At 38.3% G+C, this 18,282-nt stretch overlaps 2 protein-coding genes across 3 annotated transcripts; both read left to right on the forward strand.

The window, feature by feature from the left end:
* Positions 1 to 1,717: 1,717 nt before the first annotated feature.
* On the forward strand, positions 1,718 to 12,175 carry LOC306901967 (uncharacterized protein). Of its 2 annotated transcripts, none has more exons than XM_079470205.1 (7): positions 1,718 to 1,785; positions 5,576 to 8,295; positions 9,444 to 9,648; positions 9,848 to 9,946; positions 10,998 to 11,223; positions 11,383 to 11,499; positions 11,627 to 12,175. In XM_079470205.1, exons 2-7 carry the CDS (start codon positions 5,846 to 5,848, stop codon positions 11,782 to 11,784), a joined length of 3,255 nt encoding a protein of 1,084 aa, XP_079326331.1. In that variant the 5' UTR covers positions 1,718 to 1,785; positions 5,576 to 5,845; the 3' UTR covers positions 11,785 to 12,175. The 2 variants fall into 2 exon arrangements, with proteins under 2 accessions (XP_079326331.1, XP_079326330.1); XM_079470204.1 differs by lacking the exon at positions 1,718 to 1,785 and adding an exon at positions 3,059 to 3,402.
* Positions 12,176 to 12,734: 559 nt separating this feature from the next.
* Positions 12,735 to 16,271, forward strand: aqp10a (aquaporin 10a). Its single transcript, XM_079469579.1, has 6 exons — positions 12,735 to 12,907; positions 13,546 to 13,672; positions 13,756 to 13,893; positions 13,972 to 14,090; positions 14,308 to 14,525; positions 15,187 to 16,271. Exons 1-6 carry the CDS (start codon positions 12,812 to 12,814, stop codon positions 15,410 to 15,412), a joined length of 924 nt encoding a protein of 307 aa, XP_079325705.1. The 5' UTR covers positions 12,735 to 12,811; the 3' UTR covers positions 15,413 to 16,271.
* Positions 16,272 to 18,282: the final 2,011 nt, after the last annotated feature.

An 18,282-nucleotide genomic window follows, 5' to 3' on the forward strand; every position in this document is an offset into this window, starting at 1 on the left:
TCGTCGGTAGATATTAAACACTTAGGGCCTGTCAAGCATCTGTCAGTTTGTTACCATCTTGATCTGTTCATTTAACAACATTGTCAAATGGCGTAAGAGTTTGGCAGATGTTTTTTTGTTCTTTTGTTTGGCTACACGGGTCTGTAATCTATAATAGCTACATTTGCAAAGATTCTCATTGAGTCTGTTGTTGACGCTCTGTGCCAAACCATATTGTCATGTTTTCCTCTGTGAGAATGTAGTTTCTAGGAGTTCACATTTTTATACAGACATGCAAATATGTGATTCTTTCTTCTCACTTCTTTAGAGAAAATGAAGTGAACTGTCTGAGAAGAACATCTGACCAAGTGGACAGCTGGTCTTTATCTGATCAACGCAATGAACAGTGACACCAATTCATACAGAGGGAACAGAGGTGGGTGGCAGATACATGAAATGACAACAAGGAACGAAATTGTTACCAAGACTATACGGCAGCACATCACATCGACTGCACCAGCCCAGAATACTGTTCTGTGAATGGTCTTGGTTAAAAAAATAGGGAGAACTGACAACTTTAGAGGGATAGTTCACTAAAAAATTAAATTCTGTCATGTTTTTTTTTTTCACAGAGAAACACAGAGAAATATATTTGGAAGAATGCTTCCAAGCACTTGACAACGGTAGACAAAAGTGCCCCAGAACGGTTTGTTGTCCTACATTCTTCAAAATATCTTCTTTTGGGTCTATGAACTGATTGGTTATTACAAGAATTCTTCCAAATATCTTTCTCTGTGTTCATCAGAACAAAGACATTTATACAGATTTGGAACAACTCAAATGTGAGTAAATGAAGACAGAATGTTTATTTTAGGGTAAACTGTCTCATTCATTTTTTGGTTTGAATACAGGAAAGAGCACAGACAAGCATGACCTCTGTCCTGTGCAACATGAAGCACACTCGAAGTTTGCATTATGCATTTGTCGGTTTACATGTCTGAGATATGATATCAGACATATCTTTATAGGTATAGGGATCATTTTAATTGCTTTTAGTGCAGAAAGGTAGTTTTGGCTAAACAGGTAACCAAAGGACAGAATATGCTGAAACTGCTAATTACAGCCCTTGTCCACAAGCAGCTCAACAATGTGGTTTATGTTGTTTCTTTGTCATTCCATTATGTGTTTGATGTCAGTGTGTTACGTGCATTCACTTGCAATCAGAACCTGGTCAGAAGAAACTGTTGCTGTGTTACATTTTTATGTCTGTTGAAACCACAAACCAGCTTCCTCTGCTGTTGGCATGTGCAGAGCAGCAAGTCGCTGATGCAAGACACACGGTTGAGTGACGAGGGTTTCAAGACTGCTTTTAATAGAATTTACCTACTGTCCACCTGTAAAAAGAAACACTTAATGCTTGCTGAACAACAGAACATTTATACGTTGTATTGTTTTGTAGCCTAAACATAAATTTGTACATATTTATGTAATGTACTTTATACATCATTTATTTGTATACTTACAATTGATATTGTACATTGTCGCCATGTTTTATGAATTATTCTTCAATCTTGCCTGAACACGTGTTCACCTTCATTCACAAATTTAAAGCTTTTGAAAGTTCAAGCAGCTGAGCTTCACATACGTTACATTCACAGTGTGACTCCCGCCCATCCTTGCTCTCTCTCTCTCTCTCTCTCTCTCTCTCTCTCTCTCTCTCTGAGCAGCTTCTTGTGCTGCATTTATCATGTGCTCTTGCAGATGCAGGAAGTTGAGCAGCTAAGTGTGCTTCTGAAAGTCACCCAGGTAATAAACATTTTAATGTTTCACTTCCATTCATAATTCTATATTATAATGTTTAATGACTATTTTCAACGTAATTATAACCTTTAAAGGTGTCTTTTGAGGGTAAAGGTATGTTTAGTGTACTGTAACTGTGTACATGCACTTTGCTTAATACTCGTCTTAAAATGCTTAAGCACTATGTGTCTGCAAATATGCATTTAGTATGGTTTGCATTTTCCACAATAATACCGTCTCAGTCTGAAAGCTGGTGCTTCTGGTTTTATTTTGTGTAATAGTAAATGGTTTTGTGTCTGTTCCATCACAAACATTTGCAGTATTGTGTTTTGTTTACTCTTGTCAAAAAGTTGTCTGTCTAAAAATAAAGACTGTCTATCCGCACTGGGTTTAGTGCCTGTCAATCTGTCTGACAAACACCTTTTCTTTTGGTAAATGGATATTTCACCCTGAAAAATAACAATTCTGTCATAATTCGTTCACCCTCATGTCACTAAAAACCTGTATTTGTGTCTTTCTCCTGTGGAATACAAAGAAGATATTTGGACAAATGTTTCAATGGTTTTGTGTTCGTACAATGGAAGTCAATGGGGGCCCATGTTGTTTGATCACCAAGTTTCTTCAAAATATATTCCTTTGTGTTCTGCAGAAGACAGAAAGTCATACAGGTTTGGAATGACAATGAATACATTATTTTTGGGTGAACTATTCCTTTAATAATCTCTCATATTTGGTCATCGTGATTTACAGTGTTTGTGTGTAAAGCTGTGGGAACAGTATCCATTGTATTCATGATTCACAGCTGAGATACAAATAAGTTAACTGCTCCTAACCACAACCACAATCAAACAGGTCTCTCCAAATGCCGTTTTTCCTTAATGAAACAAAGTAAAGGGAATGAAGGGAGGACATGAATGAAGAGTTCAGACAGATTGATAAACTCTGAATAACATAATGTAAACTCCCCACCTGAAGGCTTTAATGATGTCATGATCCAAGGTTGTGTTGTCTAAAAAGATGCTTGATGACTTAGGGCCAGCAAATTGACAAAACCGTGTAAGACTTCACACAATGTAAAGCTAGTGTATTTAGAGGGTGGAGGACAGAAAATATCAAAGGAAGACATTTTATTGTAGTTTTTAGTGTTTGTTTTTAATGCTGTCTATGATGTTCTGAATGTTTGAAGCATGTTAAGGGTGCTGTAGCTGCATGCTCAAATAGGTCTCACCTGCTCTACCCACAGTCACAGATAAAACCACGGACCAAGAATGTTCTCATTAGATGTGAAGGGTGTACACGTTGACAGGTGTGTATGTGTGTCTGCCGGAAAGAGAAGGACAAAGAAACCGAACAGAAATAGATGCAAGGAGAGAAAAAGGCAGATAGAAAGAGATGGGGGAGGAGAAAGAGCTAGGGAAATGAGAGAGGAAGGCCTAACAATCAAAGGGGGTGGAAAGGGTGAGCATGTCGAACCTGTCGGGCAAGTTCTTGTTACAGTACAGATGTATTATAGAAAAATGACAGACTTCGGGTAGAGAGAGAGAGAGAGAGAGAGAGAGAGGTGAAGGCAGGATGGAGGCACCTGTTCTCTCAAGTGTCTGAGGGAATCAGCAGTCGTCTGAGGTACGTTGTGTCTGTTTGCGTCAACATAAGCGTTTGACATAAGTTGATGTGCCGTTTTACGTGGGGTGTATCTCCATTGTTCATACGTCTGTGTGTGTCTTGGGAGAACAGGTGTTTCTGTAAACTGACACTGATCTGTTGTACTTGGAAATTCTGCAATGCTGCAGTTATAAGGAACTTGAATCTTATTTTGCGGTCTATATCTGTGGTCAACGATCAAGTGTTTTTTTTTACATCACTTTAGGTTTGTTTAATGTGTTGGTTATCGTGAAGTGTACACACTCCTTTACTCCTCCCACACTCATATCTCAGCTCGCTGTTTGCTCAAATCTTTTAATTTATACATAATTATAGAACTCCTGACCTATATACGCTCAGGTAAAGATAACAAAGGCAGTCCTTGTACAACAACAGCAAAGGTGGGGCAAACAAATCTGCATTACAACATTTTAAAGCCCTGGAATACGCTTCTGTTTCTTCCCATAAAGAGTCTTGCATTTGGACTCTGTGGACTGTGTTGTTTTAAAATGTTCTTTAGCTGAATTGTTAAATCACGCTTGCTTGATTGCATGTGAATCTGATTAGTTAGTGAAATGTTTGAATGAATTTCAATGTGCTGCTTTGAATGAACGTGGGTGTGTAGAAGAGGCAGATTGCCTCCAGAGATCCTTCCAGTCTAAATTTCAGATTTATGACATAATGGTAGTATTTAAATATTCCTCATATTATATATTCCTCATCCAATTTCTCTTTTATGCTTCCCTTCATTTTTATGTAAACATGTTTTGGAGCACTTAATGAAACTTTGGAGAACTTTTGCTAAGAAAAGCATATTGTAGTAATGCAAGTTCCCAGGAAATATGAAAATCGTATAAAATATAGTTTTGATTTGTATTTTTTACTTAATATATCTAAATACATCATTTACTTGTAGTGTCTCAATAGTGAAACTATTGCTTTAAGCAGCAAATAATATTTGTACAGAAATATGCGCAATAACAAATATACTCAATAAATAAACTAAACTTACAAAATTGTATGGGATAGTTCACCCAAAAATGAAAAATCATAGTTTAAAAACTTTCTTCTTTTGCAGAACACAAAATATATTTTGAAGAACATTAGTGACCAAACAACACTGAACCTCACTGACTTATATTGTATTATCAAAATACCTGTGAGACATTTCTCAAAAGATCTTCTTTTGTGTTTCACAGAAGAAACCGCCATATTCAGGATTTGATTGACATGATGTTAAATAAATGCGGACATGAATTAGAATCAAATAAAAACCATAAAACTTAAAGAAAGAGATGTTCTTTAAAGAACCTTTGACTGAGCGGTTCTTTGTGGAACCAAAAATGGTTCTTCCATGGCATCACTGTGAAGAACCGCTGGTAAATACACAAATCCTCTACAGAGGACTGAAACGAATAGGGTCTCAGCAGGACAAAATTCCATATTATTGTGATGTGCACATATCTGACTGTGTAACATATGTGGTGTCAGACAGGTCTGGTGTGTTTGACTTGTTATCTGAATGCTTATCGCGTTTCGTACCAGAACTAAAGACTGTGACGAGTAACATAAAGAATGTTGTCAAAGTAAACATGCAGAAATACAGACACTATAAAGTCACGTTAACCCGGTTTTAACGTTTTGGTCTGGTTGTGCTGGGCGAAGTTTACAAGCACTCCTGGGGGTGTTTGTGTAATTTAAGATGTTAACATAATGAGGGTATTGATGCAGAGCGCCTGGCTGAGATTTATTGACTCTCGTTGTAATAAATGCAGAGTTTCAGTATGTTGAAATTCTGAGGCACTAGGATGAACTCAGCAAGGTAAATTTACGAATGTACTGTATACTTTAAAGGCCTGAGGCAGGTTAAACGTTAAGGCCCAATTAGTGGATGTACATAGGACAAGTAATTTTTGTTTAACTTAAATGTGATTTACTTATTTATATTTAAAACTGGTTGCAAAGTTAGTGAACACTTTCAATTCAGCTTTCTTTGACAGACTCAAAATGTTACCTGCTGAAGTTAATATTTTTAAATATAGTGTATCATAATCGCAGCTTTTACATGTCACTGTCCCTGCATTCTTTGGGTGGTTTCTACACATAAACATGATATGTTAAAGACAAAATACTGATTGTGATATGATTCTTGCAGGATTTTTGGGAAGGATCAACTAAAAGCTGTCTTTGGATACAGAGAATCACAGCTATTAGAAGAGCTACAAAAAACAGCTGAAGTCGTATGGTCTCATCTATCTCTGGATTGCAAACACAGCTTTCTTACCTGTTCTTCACAGTATAATAAAGGTGGCAAAACGCTGCACTTTTATCAATGAAACAATGAAATTCAAGATGATTTTAAAAACTGGCCCACAGTTTACACTGTAATGAATGTACTGCATGTCATTCAGAGACATTTAAAAGCATGAATTTGCATAAGAAACCAATTTTTGGACGTCAGTTTTCTGAATCGGACGCATCAGGTGACACAACTAGAGATGTAGATTCATCCAGTGGAACAGCCACAGAGGAGCAAAGTCAGTCACCTGTGAAGCCTGTTGGCTCTGCAGCCGCTAGATTTCAAATCCGCTCTGCTAAAACACTCCAGTATGGACCCGCAAGATACATGTATGAAGAAAAGACAGCAGATCAAAGAGGCAAAAAAGAGACAAACAAAAGCAAAAGCTTAGACTGGAGAGGGGAAGGCACAAGAACAGGATATAGAAACACAACAGAAGTGTCTAGTGGGATCCGAAACTTCGGTCAGCATCTTAGGCACACTGAAAGTTTGGGTAAAAATGAACCAAACAACCAGATTACACCGTACACTGAAGATAATCAACCTAATAGTGTTCCATGGAGGTTTCAGGGTTCCAGTGGAACCGGACAAGGGGACAGAAAGGATTACCCAAACTTGGAATCTGCACCTGGTACAATGAATCATATCACGCTTGCTATGGAACAGACAGGTGGTGGTCAGTCACTCCCTATCAGGTTGAAATCAAGACTTAGCCAACGTAGTATTGGAGATGAAAGGGGAACCTGGGCAACGGTGCAACACGGTGACTCCGGTCCTGATCAGACGGACAACAAAAAGGGAATTTGGGCAAGAGAGCAAGGACTTACCAATACCGAGGAGGTGACTGGAAATCAAACAATTAAGGAAAGAATGGAGAAGCTCTTCGGGGCAAGTTGTACGGACACTAAGTCGGATGCAAACTCAAAAGATTTGCTCAATGAGAAACGTAACTGTACTTCTGATTCTGGTCAGGTCCTACGTCACAGAAAAACATGCACCAATTCGCCTTCTGGACCGCTATCTCCTTCTGATAGCCAACAGACAAGGCCTTCATACACAGTAGAAAAAGCTGGAACATTCCCAAGAGTGTTTTCTAAAAATGAACAAACGTTCTTCAGTAAGATTCAAGAACCATCTACCCCAGAGATAAAAAATGACCAAAGGGATGCTTCTTCTGGTGTTTTTTTGTCAAAGCCTATGAGTATGGAAACACCTACTCGTAAAAAGTTTCAATCATTTACGGCCGCAGATGAGAAGACAAGTAAAATGAGGTCTTCAGAGTTTAGTAGAGTGTCCTTAGAAAGAACCAGGAGTAACCTTTCTGACATTGCTCATCCCAGTGGAACACATGCTCAGTCCATGGATTTAAAAGGTGGTTCAAATATCTCCAATCTACAGCCACCAATAATAGCAACGTATGGAGGTATCAAGAAAGAAACCGAGAAAGAAGAACCAACCCAACCCAAGTATCCACTATCCTCAAGAGAAGCAGCCCATGGTGAAATGTATCAAGAGGACCTGAAGGCTGAAGGAAGGAAAGAAGATGGTGTGCTAGAATCCTATTCGGAATCCGTGAAAAATACCATCCACAAGTTCGAAGCTTTGGCTCAACAAAGACAAAGCGCCCCACAAATGATACGTGCCAGAAGAGCCTTTTCAGTACCAGAGCAACCCAAGCCTGTGGTCCTTGTGAAGAAGAGTGATTCAGATTTAAATCTTAAATTTCGAAGAGTCACAGGGAACACAGAAGGCATAGGAACAAATCCTGTTAATAAAGTTAAGGAGCCAGGAGGTAATCTAGATCCAAACAGAACTCCCCAGTCAAATCCCACCGTCCATGTAAAACCCACACCAGCCCAAAAGATGAAGACGTACAAAACAAGTATTGACATTATTCCGATGTTCCCACAACTCTATGAACCAAATCCTAATCAACCTAACACATGGGATGAAAATAGGAGGACTGTGAATAACAGCCACATGGATGAAACGGATCTTGCCATCGTTCCTCGTTCAGGGCTTCCAAACACAGGAACGATAGAGAAGAAATCAAGGAATCCGACTTTTCAACCTGCGGTCTCACAACAGTCAAACATTAACTGTTTAATAAAGCAACAAAGCATTCAAGTAAATATGGATGATGATAAAGACGACGGCGATGATGATGACACACCCACTAACTCTCCGAATAGAGATCCTCTCACAATAAGCATGCAGAGGCAAAGCAACACAGTAAAACCTCAAACCTCAGCGCATACCTCACTTACAGGTGTATTCACCTCAGTGATGTCAGCAGGCAATGGCACTCACCCTAAAGCGGTCTCCAATCCTTCTGATTCTCTCAATCCTGATCAGGCACTCTATTCCTCACTCAATAATTCTAACAATAATAACTATAACACAACAAGGAATGATCCAGGCACAAAGGACATTAGCATGGCTAGGTGGAGCTCTGATGAGGAAGACGAAGATGAGGACTATGAGGGAACAGATTCAGGAGACTCTGACTCTGGAGAATCATCTATGACCATAACAAGCAACATGAGCCAATCGGATCGCAGAAGCTTTTCTTTGAGGTAATGTGTATGAGCTTATGCATTAACTGCGGGCTACATAAAGCAACACTAGAAAAGCTTTGCTAAATACTGTCCTTGTATAAGCAATAGCACTCTTGGCTCCCGCGGGGTATACTACTGGGCTATACTAATAGCTCAAACTAGATTCTGAGGTAGCAGCTGGTTGTTAGCCATTAGCGCATCGCTACATAGCAGCTAACATCCTAACGTACATTTGCAGTCACTCAAAACACAACACAACGCATGGACGTGAATGTGTTTATTAACCAAGCAAAATGTTCTGTAGTTACATTTTCGGAAACACACTCACGACCAGGCTTGTGCTTTGTGTAATAGGTGCAATCACTAACTTACACTTAAACTCGCTATGGGAATAGTGCCTAGCACCGTAACTAAAGACACCGATAACATTAGTCTACATGCATGAATTAAGGATTCAGGAATTTTTGACCATTAAACATTTATTCTGGGTTGGTACATTTATACCAGGGTGTGAACCAGTAAACAGCGCCAATAAACGACCTGAGGACAGCCTAATAACTAGTAAGCTCAAAAGTACAGGACAGAAAGAAAGAATTACATATATGACTTTCAAATCCAGTTGCAGGAAGCCTAGGTCTCCATCCGTTTTGCAACCCCTTGCCTATTGCAGCTCGCGCCACCGAGTGTAAGTTAGTCAGATATTGATTAGTGTTCGGGCTCGTGTCCGATCACTAGCTCTCTTTTGCTCTTTGTTTTTTCTTTTTGCTGGCTTTGCCATGGTGGTGGTTTGCAGACTTGCGTTGAACTAGATCGTTTGTCTAATTGTTAGCTGTTGGCTAACTTCACCCAGGCTAGGAGTAAAACGTGACATATGGCGTAAAGCTGGTGGTGGGCAGGGCTTGTGTACCTACCCGCACACCAAAGTTACAAGTGTGATTTCAGCCGAAAGAGGCCTGTTTAGGTAGCAGCGGCAATACAATTTCTCAAAATATCTTAAATTGTGTTCCACAGAATAAACAGTCATATATAGATTTCGAATAACATGAACTATCCCTAAATATTACCTTTGTTTGTCATTAAACTTCAGTTTGTCCTTTTCACCCCATCACTTAATTCCTCCCTTTCTGCCTTTTGTTTGTCATCTCTACTTCACGTTTTATGTACAGTTATGTGGAACTATGTATTTACGGTGGGGTGGACTATAAACCATCAGATGGCAGTGTGTCAGAGGATGGTGAGGACTGGGCGCCCTTACGCTCTGCATCCCTGAGCTCAGACATATCGGCCTTCTCCTCTGTGACCCTGCTGAGCAGTCATGAGATGGATCGCCTGCTGGATGATGTAAAAAACTTGGGAGACGATACCCTGCAGGTGGAATAAGTAACATAAGACTTTGTTATGAAGTCATTCAGTAAATATCTTTTTTAATGTAAATATTTAAATTGAATGGAAATGGAAATGTTTGTTGCCAGCTAAATATACAATTACAAATATGTTTGTGTTACTGGCAGCTATTGTTGCTTTGTTATTTCCTTTTGCTATTATAACCCGTGTCTCTGACTTATGACAGAAGTATGAAGATATTCAGGTGGTTGTATTGCACAAGGAGGTGGGGTGTGGTTTAGGATTTACCTTGGCAGGTGGAGTGGATCAGAATAAGCCAGTCACGGTGAGTGTCTGAATGCAACAGAAACATTTTTACACAAAACAAAACAGTTGACGTGAGTGATAGAAACAGAAACAAATACAGAAAACTAAAAGTGTCACAGAATTCCCTTAAAAAGATAAGAGAAAAAGCAGCTAATTATAAAAGACACAGGCTTCCAGTGTGGAGAAAATGTACAATTATAATGGATTCCAATGCGTTTCTAATTTCTTTTGATGTGTCGTGTCGCACCGGTCGTGTCAGGTGCAGACATTGTGTAGTGAGAAATATTATAAATACAATTATTTACTTTACTAATTAACTAATCATTTACTTTAAAATATTTATATTTACTTTAATAATATTGTTTGGAACAACTTGAGGTTGAGTAAATGTATCCCTTTAATATATTATAATATTCCAGAATGTAATATTACATATTTTTGCTTCTTTGTATAAAATCTAATATAAAAAATATAAAAAAATACTAACAATAAAGTAAAATATAAACAGGGTTCTAGCAAATGAAAATACATTTATTTTTTATATATTGGATTATATTTTCCAGTATTTTAACACCGTGTCCTAACCAAACGCGACGCGATGCTTTTCCATGTTAATCAGAGGTTTTGTCCAAACCAGCCACGACAGGGCTGCGCGACGAGCAACGGCCGTATTTCTGCAGTCGCGGCTGACAGCTCCGCCCACACAACGATCTCATTCGATGTAAATTCTGCAACATTCTGCATCATTGAACTCATGAGAACAGGACGCATCTCTCTGAATGTGCACTCTTCAGCTGCAGCATGAGAGGTGCATGCATAGAGAAATACTGTTCTGATTGGCTGTGTTTTGTGATTGTCACGTCCCGCCCGTTTTTTCCCGTTCGGTATTGACAAACAAATTGCTTATCGCAGGAATCTCATCGCATCACGTTTGTGTAGGATAAGGTGTAATGCTCCAAAAAGTATGACATGAAAAAAGTTCTGTTTAATTGTATTATGTCTACATGTCTGTTTGGTTTAAATGTGAGTGTTTCATAACTGGGGCGATTTATACCCATCTCATTTTTTAGGTCCACAGAGTGATTCCTGGTGGAGTGGCAGCAGAGGAAGGCTCTATCTTTGAGGGTGACTGGGTTCTGTCGATCAACGGCACGCTCCTGCAGAAGTGTGCTCACTGGGAGGCTCTGAGAATGCTGAGGAAAACAAGGAGTCAGACCATGGCAGTGGTGGTTCTGCAGAGAGGCGACCAAAATGAGACACAACACAGAAAAGAGGCCATTCGCAGACCACAGACAGGTTGCTACTAGTATCTGATAATAAGAGCCAAATACAAAACTTAATGCATTTCCTTACTTAGCTTGTGAAGAGTATTCGACAAAACAAAACAAAAAGAGGTAGAGAGACTTGTAAAATCTGATTCAGTTGTTTTGTATTCTGTGTGTGTGCCCCCTGTAGGCAAGAGAATGTATGTCACCCTAAACAAGTCCAGCTATGATCTTGGCTTTAGTCTGGAAGGAGGGTTGGATTCCAGCTCTGGAGACAAACCCCTGACTGTACAAAAAATCTTCCAGGGTGAGAATCAATATTGTTCAACATATTTATTAGATATTATCTGATCGTGCAATACCTGAGAGGAGCACCTTCATACCAATCACAACAGCTTCATCAATAATTTGATCCAATTATTGGATGTTTCCAGGTGGACCAGTGAATAAAGTGTTTCCTGGGGATGAGTTGTTGGAAGTGCAAGGTCAGAGTTTGATGGGCATGAGGCGTCTTGAAGCGTGGAATCTAATAAGAAAACTGACCCCTGGACCCGTGGAGGTCTTACTACACCGTCCTCACCAACCAATTTAAATACTTTTTCCTTGCTCACTTCTCAAAGCACTTTGTGATTCAGTCATGGATACTGTTTTTTGCAATGCGAAATTGCTGTTACCTATGGTGTCCTATGAAGTGGAAAATGTCTGCTACACATTTAGAAAGTGTATCTTTCACAGAAGTTAGAAGATATCTATGAACGATCACACCCTAATTGCAAGGACCATTTGAGTACGGGAGGCCAGTTTCTTTTCAATATTACTGTGTTATTTGAAATAATGTTTATACACTCACATTATTGATAGTTATATTTTACAATCAGTCAGAGGCCATATATTTTTTGCTACAAATTGTGTATATGTGAATATGTTGCCTGTACAGCACAGATCCGTCCTCATTTTTTAAAATATTAAAGCCAATGTTAACTAACTTCTTGTTTGTGTTTATGACTTTCTTATATTTCATTGGCCAAACAAGACTTTTCTGCAGTTTGATAAGTTTAATATCTATCGTACCACAGAGCATTGATCAGACTCCTATCCAGTCCTCACTTTAAAATTAAACCTGTGAATTAAACCTTAATGAGCTTTAATCATTACATTAAAACTTTTATTTACAGTAACAAAAACTTGTAAGTCAATATGAAACAGAAGCTGCAATGGTGTTAACTCAGACATTCTGAAGTATATCGGACTGATGGTGACTTTAAAAACCATGCAGTAGATTATCATCTAATATGTAATGTACCCTTCCAATGTCAAATTGATTACATAAAATCATCTGGATTGCCTTTTAATGCCCCTGAAAGTGTTATAACAGAAGATCATAGATCATAAATAACTTTTTACTATCTCAGTGTTCTCCATGATCAGTAATGATTTATAAAGGGGTTATGGTCTAATAGTCCAGATCAGACTAGCGGATGTGAATGCTGACTGGTTGATGTAAGTGATGTTTGTACCACGTGAATCTATTTAAACGAGGGTTTAAAGTTGAGCCTGGAGAGACAGGAGTGAGTTCACAATCTCTGCACAGACAGCAGAAATCCAAAAAACCTGCAAACATGAGCCACGTTAAAAAGGCGATTAAGAGGATGAAGGTGAAAAATGAATTGGTTCGACAGATTTTTGGAGAGCTCCTGGGCACTTTTGTCCTCCTGGTAAGTTTTTTCATAGTTTGCACTTTTAAATGAACTTTGAGCATAGTTATTGATTTATAGAATTTTGTAAATATTATTGTTCCATTAATGTTGACTTTCAGCTAATTTTATTTTGAAGTGAATTTTCATACATAGTGTATTTGAATAGTATTTGAAAAATATTAATTTTAACAAATTTAAACTATTATTCCTAACACAGACAGGAAAATTCCTCATATATTTTGTTGCTGAGACTTTTTCTATGTGCTGCTTTTTCAACATTTTACAACAAATACATTTAATACAATAATTTGTATCCAATAACGGACCACATCAAAGTAGAATCTAATTACATAATTCTCTATAAATAATATTGTGAAACGGAAAAAGAGGGGGAGTGTTCATATTTTATTAGAGGGTATGTGTTACACCATAAGATAGTATAGCTTTCACAACTGACGTAAGGTTCTCTGTTTGCCACCTTGAAACAGTGTGTTTGTTTAATTAATTTAGCAGCAGCCTGTTATCTATATGGTACTATACAGTCAACAAATAATTATCAAGGACCATATACTCTATTGTACGATGTGAAGTAACTGGACAAAAACGATATAACGCAAACAATATCATTAATATATCATGTTTTTCTTCTGTTATAGATGTTTGGTTGTGCTGCAGCAGCCCAAGTGAAAACCAGCAGAGAAACTAAAGGACAATTTCTGTCTGTTAACATGGCCTTCTCTGTAGGTGTCATGTCAGCAATGTACCTCAGCAGGGCAGTCTCGGGTAAAACAATGATTGCCATTGATATTGTAGTGGTTTGCTGAAATACTACTTGTTTACCAACTGTATCGCATCTTCTCATTCAGGAGCTCATCTAAATCCAGCTGTGTCTCTGAGTTTTTGTGTGTTGGGTGATCTACCTTGGAGTAAGTTGTTGCCGTATTCTCTGGCTCAGGTGTTGGGGGCATACCTTGCCTCCGGGCTGGTCTTTCTCATCTACAATGGTAAGAAAATACAAAACCTATTAAAAATAATATCAAATATGTTTTTGAAACTGTCAGTTCTCTTCTGTTCTCCTCCAGATGCAATTATGGAGTTTAGCGGTGGAGTTCTGACTGTATATGGCCCTAATGAAACTGCAAGCATCTTTGCCACCTACCCAACCGACGTGGTGTCAATGCAGACCAACTTTCTGGATCAGGTCAGATAAAATGCCATTGCAGATTGGACACGGGCTTGGTATTTACTGCATGCACAGGACAAATGATATTACATAAGTCTGTGTAATCTTATCTAATGCAATTACCACAACGAAAGATAACATTAAGCAACCATTAGTCACTATAACATTAATACACAGATATTGCCAGAAATGCATGCTGGGTCACTTGACCTGACTTTTTTTGTGCACTGGTTAGGTGGTTGGTACAGCCATGCTGATGTTGTGCATTCTACCTCTGAGTGATAAAAGAAATGCTCCTGCACCTGATGCACTGCTCCCTCCTATCGTAGCAACCGTTGTCTTGGGCATTTCCATGTCAATGTCGGCTAATTGTGGAGGAGCCATAAATCCAGCCCGTGACCTTGGTCCACGTCTCTTCACTCTCACTGCAGGCTGGGGCTTTGAAGTCTTTACGTACGTACTCTGATCTGCCAACAGTCTATTATCTCTTATTAAAGGCTTCTTTAACTTTACCCCATTCCTCTTATCTCTGTACTTATCTCTCCTCACATAAATGACTTGACAGAGAACTTTATTTGCTCAGCTTTGTTGCTCTGCCAAAAATAACCTAATTTCTTAAGAGCTTTATGATTTGTATGTACTACTAGGACTCATTGGTCAATTCTTATGTTTTAGTAAATGTTTAAAAGCCAGTGCTGTGATCACATTGAAATATAAAGGACTATACTAATGTTACTTCTGTAAAGTGATATTTTACCCAAAAAGCAAAATTCTGTCATCTTTTACTCACTTACTGGTCATGTCAAACCTGTATGACTTTATTTCTTCCGCAGAACACAAAAGAAGATATTGTGAATAAAGTTGGTAACCGAATAGCACTGCCCCCTCATTCACATGTATGGACGGACACAAAACCAAGTGAATGGGGGCCAGTTATCATTATTCAAAATATCTTCTTTTTTTTCTGGTGAAGAAAGAAAGTCATACAGGTTTGGAATGACAAGACAGTTGAGTAAATGATGACAGAATTAAAAATTTTGGGTTAACTATCACTTTAAGTTTAGTTTTTTTAACATGACTTTAAACTTTTCTGTCTTTCTTATGAACTACACAGATGCTACAACTACTTCTTCTGGATACCAATAGTGGCCCCTATGGTAGGGGGTGTGGTGGGCTCAATCATATATATGGTTTTCATTCAATGGCATTTGACTGAGGTGGATGGTGACACCGAGTCTGAATGCGAGGAGGTTAAAGATCAAACAAAGGTTGTGGAGCACAATGACCCGCAACAATCATCCAAAAAGGACGAGATGTACCTTAAAGTATCAAACCTGTGAAAACCTCGGGACACTACGGTTTGGTCACAACATTCATGTGTAACTAGGGATGGGTACTGAAACCCGGTATTAAAAGAGCCCTGGGGCTAAATTATGAAAGACCGGAGCATTGATAAGCTCCACCCTTATCTGTTTTGCTTTTGGTACTGAAGCGTCTGCTCAAAACCGTTAAAGTACAGGACCGATAAGCAGTATCGATAAGAGTAGTAATACAGTTAAAATCTTAATGATACCCATCCCTATGTGTAACACAATTCAATAACGATGACTTAAAGGACACTTAGGACATTGGGGGAATTGCTTGCTTTACATATATAACTTGATAAAGAGCTGACTTAAAATGTATATAGAAGCTCATAAAGTGTATAAAATATTTTAAAATGTACATCTTCAATATTTCCTTTAATCTATTGGTAGACTGGTGGCAGCTACAGTACAATATATGAGGTTTAGTAGTTCAGTACAATCTAAAATTTAATACACAGTTCCAAGACACAAATAAAAAACTGTATTCTTTGTAAAGAATCTGCATATTATTTCAGACTTAGACTAAAACTGCACAGCAACTATTTATTTTATACTAGGTCTATGTTGTTTGTGTTTTTTATATGATAACCAATTATATATGTAACAAGAGATTATGTAAAATCCGTTGATATTTATGCTAGGGAATGTCAATTAGACCATGTATTCTGTATTTTACTGCATGCTGACAGTTGGTTACCTGATTTTGCTTAATGTTAAGACTGTAATTACATTTTCTCTCTGTTAAAATATATATATATATGTATGTGTGTGTGTGTGCGTGCGTGCCTGGGTATACAATTGTGTTTACCAATAAATTATTTTTGTCCCTTTATTATTTGGTTCGGAGAGGTTTAAAATGACCCTATATATATTTTCTGTTTATCAGTAGTTGACCTCTCACTTGCTCTCTTTCAAATGCAACACATGTACAAGTTCAGAACCACACAGGTTTGAAAGCCACTGTACAGTATGTATATTTGCTTATGTCCTCTGGTGCAAATTTACAAACAAAGAGCTTACAGGGCAAAGAGAATGTATGAAGCCCCCTTAAAGTAAATACATGTCTTAACTTAAGGGGAAGAGAGTTATAATGATTGTACTTATTCGGAAAACCAACATTTACCTTCTGTTCAGGGAAAAGATTTCCCAATACAGCAAAGTGCATTGGATCCTACCATTTGAATACAGTGGCAATAACAACTTGATCAATATAAAGCTGCAATATGTGTGCTGTATAAAGCTGTAAAGCTGTATTCAATATGTGTTCACTGAGCTGAAATGTCTGACATGTACACTCTGGCCCAGACATTTAGCAAATGAAGCCAGAGGCAGCCATTACTCATAAAATAGACAACGGCTTGTGTTAAAATAAACACAGCATTTGAACACTTAAATACGTTCTGTCATTCTGAGGTATTTTAAAGATGAAAACCATATAATTAGACTATTAATATGGTAATAGCAAGATTTTTGGATGTCACAAACTGCAGAAATTTAGGGGAGATAAGAGATGAACAAATGTAGATATGCTCTGTTGATCTTCTATAGAAACCACTTGGTTCATCAGCACCTTAGCAAAACAGGAACATGGGCATAACAACAGGTGAATCAAGAGGCACATACATATCGTGACCGCTTAAAAAAGAGTATGACAAGATGATGTACTCTGTTTGTAAGTTCAAGATGATTGACAACAACAAACGTTTCTAACCTAACCCCAAAAATCTGCACTGCAAGTAGCCTACCACAAATAATAATAAATCAATATTAAAAATATAAATAAGTAATATGCACAGAATAATAATTAGATTTTCATAATATTAATATGAATTAATTACAAAATAAATTATATAATATATACATGATATAGTCAACTAAATCAACGGTGACGTTAGGCTACAACGTGTTACGTAGGGACGCAGCTGGAAATTGAATAGTCTAGCCAACCAGCACGACGCACCATCAGTTGTTCCGACAACTCCATAAGCGAACCATAAGTAAGAAGAAAAAGAATAGCTATAGTGTATAATAAGGTGATACAACGTTGTTATTTGATTTTAGACGAACTGTTTGTCATCAACACCGATTAGAAATACAAGCGTTACTGCGCATGACCAGCAGAGTGCGCTCGCGACAAACCAAAACAATGAGCACATGGTGAAAGTCAGGCTGTGCAGCATCGCGAAGAAAACTTGCACCGTATTTTACACCTCTTATCTCACATTGTAACTGGTATGCTTAGCACACGAGGTCCATTAATGAACGCACTTAGAAGCGTGCAGTTGTCAAGAAGCATATACCCACAAAACATAGAAGAGCGTTTTGATGTTAGCCTGCCTGTAAATCGGAAGGCACGGATGCAGATGAAAACACCGCCCCCTCCCTCCCTCATTCTACGGTGACGTTAGGCTACAACGTGTTACGTAGGGACGCAGCTGGAAATTGAATAGTCTAGCCAACCAGCACGACGCACCATCAGTTGTTCCGACAACTCCATAAGCGAACCATAAGTAAGAAGAAAAAGAATAGCTATAGTGTATAATAAGGTGATACAACGTTGTTATTTGATTTTAGACGAACTGTTTGTCATCAACACCGATTAGAAATACAAGCGTTACTGCGCATGACCAGCAGAGTGCGCTCGCGACAAACCAAAACAATGAGCACATGGTGAAAGTCAGGCTGTGCAGCATCGCGAAGAAAACTTGCACCGTATTTTACACCTCTTATCTCACATTGTAACTGGTATGCTTAGCACACGAGGTCCATTAATGAACGCACTTAGAAGCGTGCAGTTGTCAAGAAGCATATACCCACAAAACATAGAAGAGCGTTTTGATGTT

This window comes from Barbatula barbatula (genome assembly GCF_947034865.1).
Source record: "Barbatula barbatula genome assembly, chromosome: 12".
NCBI classification, from domain to species: Eukaryota; Metazoa; Chordata; class Actinopteri; order Cypriniformes; family Nemacheilidae; genus Barbatula; species Barbatula barbatula.

Bases quoted from the DNA above. Each gene is read 5' to 3' on its own strand.
- LOC306901967 (XM_079470205.1), top strand. From the start codon at position 5,846: ATGAATTTGCATAAGAAACCAATTTTTGGACGTCAGTTTTCTGAATCG. The intron at 8,296-9,443 runs GTAATGTGTATG...TTTTATGTACAG, and splicing joins CGCAGAAGCTTTTCTTTGAG to TTATGTGGAACTATGTATTT. The intron at 11,224-11,382 runs GTTGCTACTAGT...TGCCCCCTGTAG, and splicing joins CATTCGCAGACCACAGACAG to GCAAGAGAATGTATGTCACC.
- aqp10a (XM_079469579.1), top strand. From the start codon at position 12,812: ATGAGCCACGTTAAAAAGGCGATTAAGAGGATGAAGGTGAAAAATGAA. The intron at 13,894-13,971 runs GTAAGAAAATAC...GTTCTCCTCCAG, and splicing joins GGTCTTTCTCATCTACAATG to ATGCAATTATGGAGTTTAGC. The intron at 14,526-15,186 runs GTACGTACTCTG...TGAACTACACAG, and splicing joins TGGGGCTTTGAAGTCTTTAC to ATGCTACAACTACTTCTTCT.